Raw genomic sequence first — 3,335 nt, 5'->3', positions numbered from 1 at the left:
CAGTCTCACGTGGTACCAGAACCATCTGTAGAACCTTATGAATCTGTTCCTCCTCCTGCAGAACGAGGCCATCGTAAACCGGGCCACGGGCCGGTGTCTGGAGGTGGTGCCGGCCAACGTTTACTTCGGTCACCTGCTGGTTCTACAGCCCTGCTCGGGTCAGAGGTGGACCATCAAGAACACCATGAAGCAATAACCAACAGCGCAGACAGGTCCTCTGGTTGGCCCACACGGGTCACACGACCTCACCGTGTGGCACACAAAGACTCAAAGGAAGTTTTATTTTGAAAGGTCAGATACTGAGGACGTTACAACAAGGAGGAAATAATTTTATTTTGCAAGAAGAACGTTGAAAACTGAAGCATGACGATTATTTCTGTTTGAATTTAAACAGATTTTGACGTGTTTTTGTCATTTCTTGTGAGTGCCATTTCTCTACCGTGCTTTTATTTTTTTATTTTTTATATTTAAAACAAGAAACATCTAGAACAGGGCTTTTCAACAGAACTGCTCAGGGGGCCACAGTTTCTGAAAGTCAACAGCTCGGGGGCCGGACATCCAGCGATTAAAATCATTATGTAAATAAACCAAAGTTCATAATGATCTGTTACCTATTACATTTGTTTATTTTATTGCATTGAATCATAAATGCAATAAACAGAACACAAACAAACAAAACAAAAAAAATTCATGAAGTGGGCCGGAAATGGCCCGCGGGCTGCCAATTGAATAGCCCTGATCTAGAACCATTTTCAGTCTCGTTTAGAGAGAACGTTTGACATTTCTATCATCGGAATATCTGCAATATGCCGTCACGTCTTACAGGATGCAAAAATATAAACTACATTCAGTTAAAGATAGTTTTTAAAAAACACAAATTATTGCTCCTAATTTTAATGTAAAAAAAATAAGTCGTAATTTAACAAAAAAAAAAAAAATCACTAAAAAGTTTTTTATTTTTATTCCTTCAGAAGTTGAAACCCTGTAAATATTTTAATTTAAGGAACGAGGCACGAATCGTGAATTTTGAAGCCTATTTTTTTTTGCAGCTGCCGTAAATAACTGCAAAAACATGTTTAGCCAGGATTCTACTGAGATCAGTCCTGGTTCGTCACGTCGGGCACGTTTCTCTGATGGAGCGTGACCGCGAGTCCTTTACGCTCCTGGAACAACGTCGGGTTTATTTCTGCCGTCACAGCAGCTGCAGACGGAGCCTTCTCTGGCCTCAGAGCTGCTGACCGAGGGACTCAGGACCTGAAGACGTGCACGAACACGTCAAACGCCGTCGTGCTGCAGTCGGTGAAAAATAAATAAATACAGTTTTTGGACCTTTTCGCTCTTGAGACTGTCTTCCATTAAACAGTTTCCTGGTTTGTGCCTGCAATCTGTTTTTAAAACAAACTTTAAATTACAGCCTGAAGGCAAAGGGATCATGTTGCTGCTCGTGTGTGTGTCTGTTAGCAAAATATCATGAACCAATGGACACATTTCACTGCAGGATGCAACCATTAAGTTTACCTCGAGAACTGCCTTTCCCATTCAGCTTGATTCAAGATGGCCGCCACAGACAACTAGTGTTGAACACACACCTGTTTAGAGTCAGTTTTACTGATGTTGACATCAGTTGGTTGTGGTAGTAGCTGAGAGTTATTCACAACAGCTACTCCAAGTGCCAACAAATTCAGGTCAGTTTATTTCTGTAGTTCCAAGTCACAACAGAAGTCGTGAAACGTTCACATTAAAAAACAATCAGTAAAAGTTCTGTATCTAAGGAAGCAGCAGATCGTGTTGAATCTTCGCTTTGTCACAGTCTCCCATCCTGAGCGAGCACAACGGAGACATTGGGAAGGAAAAACTCCCTTTTAACAGAACCCTCCAGCAGAACCAGGCTCATCTGCTTCGACCAGCTGAGGTTTGAGCGGACAGGAAGTAGAAACAGACACAGAATGGCAGGTCCACATGTAGTTTTTATAGGCGGAAAGACAAAAAACATGTTAAGGATAGAAAGATCATATTTTTCGCCCTATCACTCTCAGTTTGTTGTATAATTTGCATGCCCTGTGACTGAAGTGCCGAAGCGAAGCATGTTTGGATTTCTTCCCATATTTAAAAACCAGTTTTTGTCAGAGATCTGATCGTTTTCATTCGTTCTGACTGAAAATATTGAACACTACCATTTTCAGCCACTAGATGGCAGTCGAGTAAGACATGCAGTTTTGTCATGTAATAGGTAAACGTGGCTATTAATGACACAATCGGCTTGCCGTATCCCGCCACCGTCCTGTCAGTAGCAACCGTCAACTGAGCTTCCTTTCTCTGCTCCGCTCTGGTGAAATGCAGCAGATTTCACCACTGAAGTGCATTTATTAAGTAAAAGTTCAGCTGAGACACACCTTTACTAGAATGTGGAGCAAACGAATACTTGTTTTTGGTGTTTATCTTGTTAAATTTCAAAGAAATGGACAGCGACTCATCCATCTGCTCGATCATGTTTCCGCGTATCAGCTTTTTAAAATGCAGCTGATTTGACCTTCGGAGTGCGTTATTTAAGGAAAAGGTCGACTGAGACACACGCTCCCGCAGCCGCCATTTGGCAGCCCATCCATTTTTGGCACAACACCGGCCCACATTTCCAGGTTGTCAGCTGTGACACGTAATAGATGCGACGTATTTATGGATTTTTCCACTTTATTAGAAATATTTGGACTGATGCGACTTACAGGGCGGAGCGACGTGCACGGCGGAAAATACGGTAATTACAAATAAACAGAGTAGAGCAAGTAAAGACACCGGCAGAGTGAGGATACCTGGGCTGATATTGATGCCCCTCTAATTGAGGCCTGTCCTGGATTTTCTTTCCTTAATTCTCCCAGACTATCTGGTCGTGGTGGAGGGGTTGCAGTTATTTTTAAAAATCGCAACAAACGTACACCTATAACTATGGGCAGTTTGAATACTTTTGAACTTTTAACATTTTATTCCTGCAAACGCTCTGTTCTTATTGGTTTATTATATCGTCCCCCCCGGCCCTAAAGGTGAATTCTTAACTGAATTTGTCAATCTTCTCTCTATCACTACTGTTAACTACGAGAAAATAATTCTACTTGGTGATTTGAACATTCATATTGATGATCAGAATGATCGATCTGCGTATGAGTTCCTTGATCTTATTCGTACGTTTGACTGTACTCAGCATGTCTCTGGTCCGACATATGAACATGGTCATACTCTGGATTTAATTATTACTTCAGGTCTCAGCATAGTCCATCTCTCCATTATTAATACACATATCTCTGACCATGATGCTATTTGATTTAGCTTTCCTTTAGCTGTTG

At 41.6% G+C, this 3,335-nt stretch overlaps 1 protein-coding gene across 1 annotated transcript in view; it reads left to right on the top strand.

The window, feature by feature from the left end:
* Positions 1 to 541, top strand: part of LOC119411029 (polypeptide N-acetylgalactosaminyltransferase 17) — a 36,588-nt gene extending 36,047 nt beyond the window's left edge. Inside the window, exon 8 of the mRNA XM_037677952.1 lies at positions 62 to 541. Coding sequence (XP_037533880.1) covers positions 62 to 196 — 135 coding nt within the window. The 3' untranslated portion in view covers positions 197 to 541. The remainder of the gene's footprint in view (positions 1 to 61) is intronic.
* The last annotated feature ends 2,794 nt before the right edge of the window (positions 542 to 3,335 follow it).

The sequence above is a fragment of the Nematolebias whitei genome, chromosome 6 (genome assembly GCF_014905685.2).
Source record: "Nematolebias whitei isolate Nwh7 chromosome 6, NemWhi1, whole genome shotgun sequence".
Lineage (NCBI taxonomy): Eukaryota > Metazoa > Chordata > Actinopteri > Cyprinodontiformes > Rivulidae > Nematolebias > Nematolebias whitei.
Note: the sequence above shows the minus strand (reverse complement) of the source record. Positions and strands in the feature narration are given on the sequence as shown.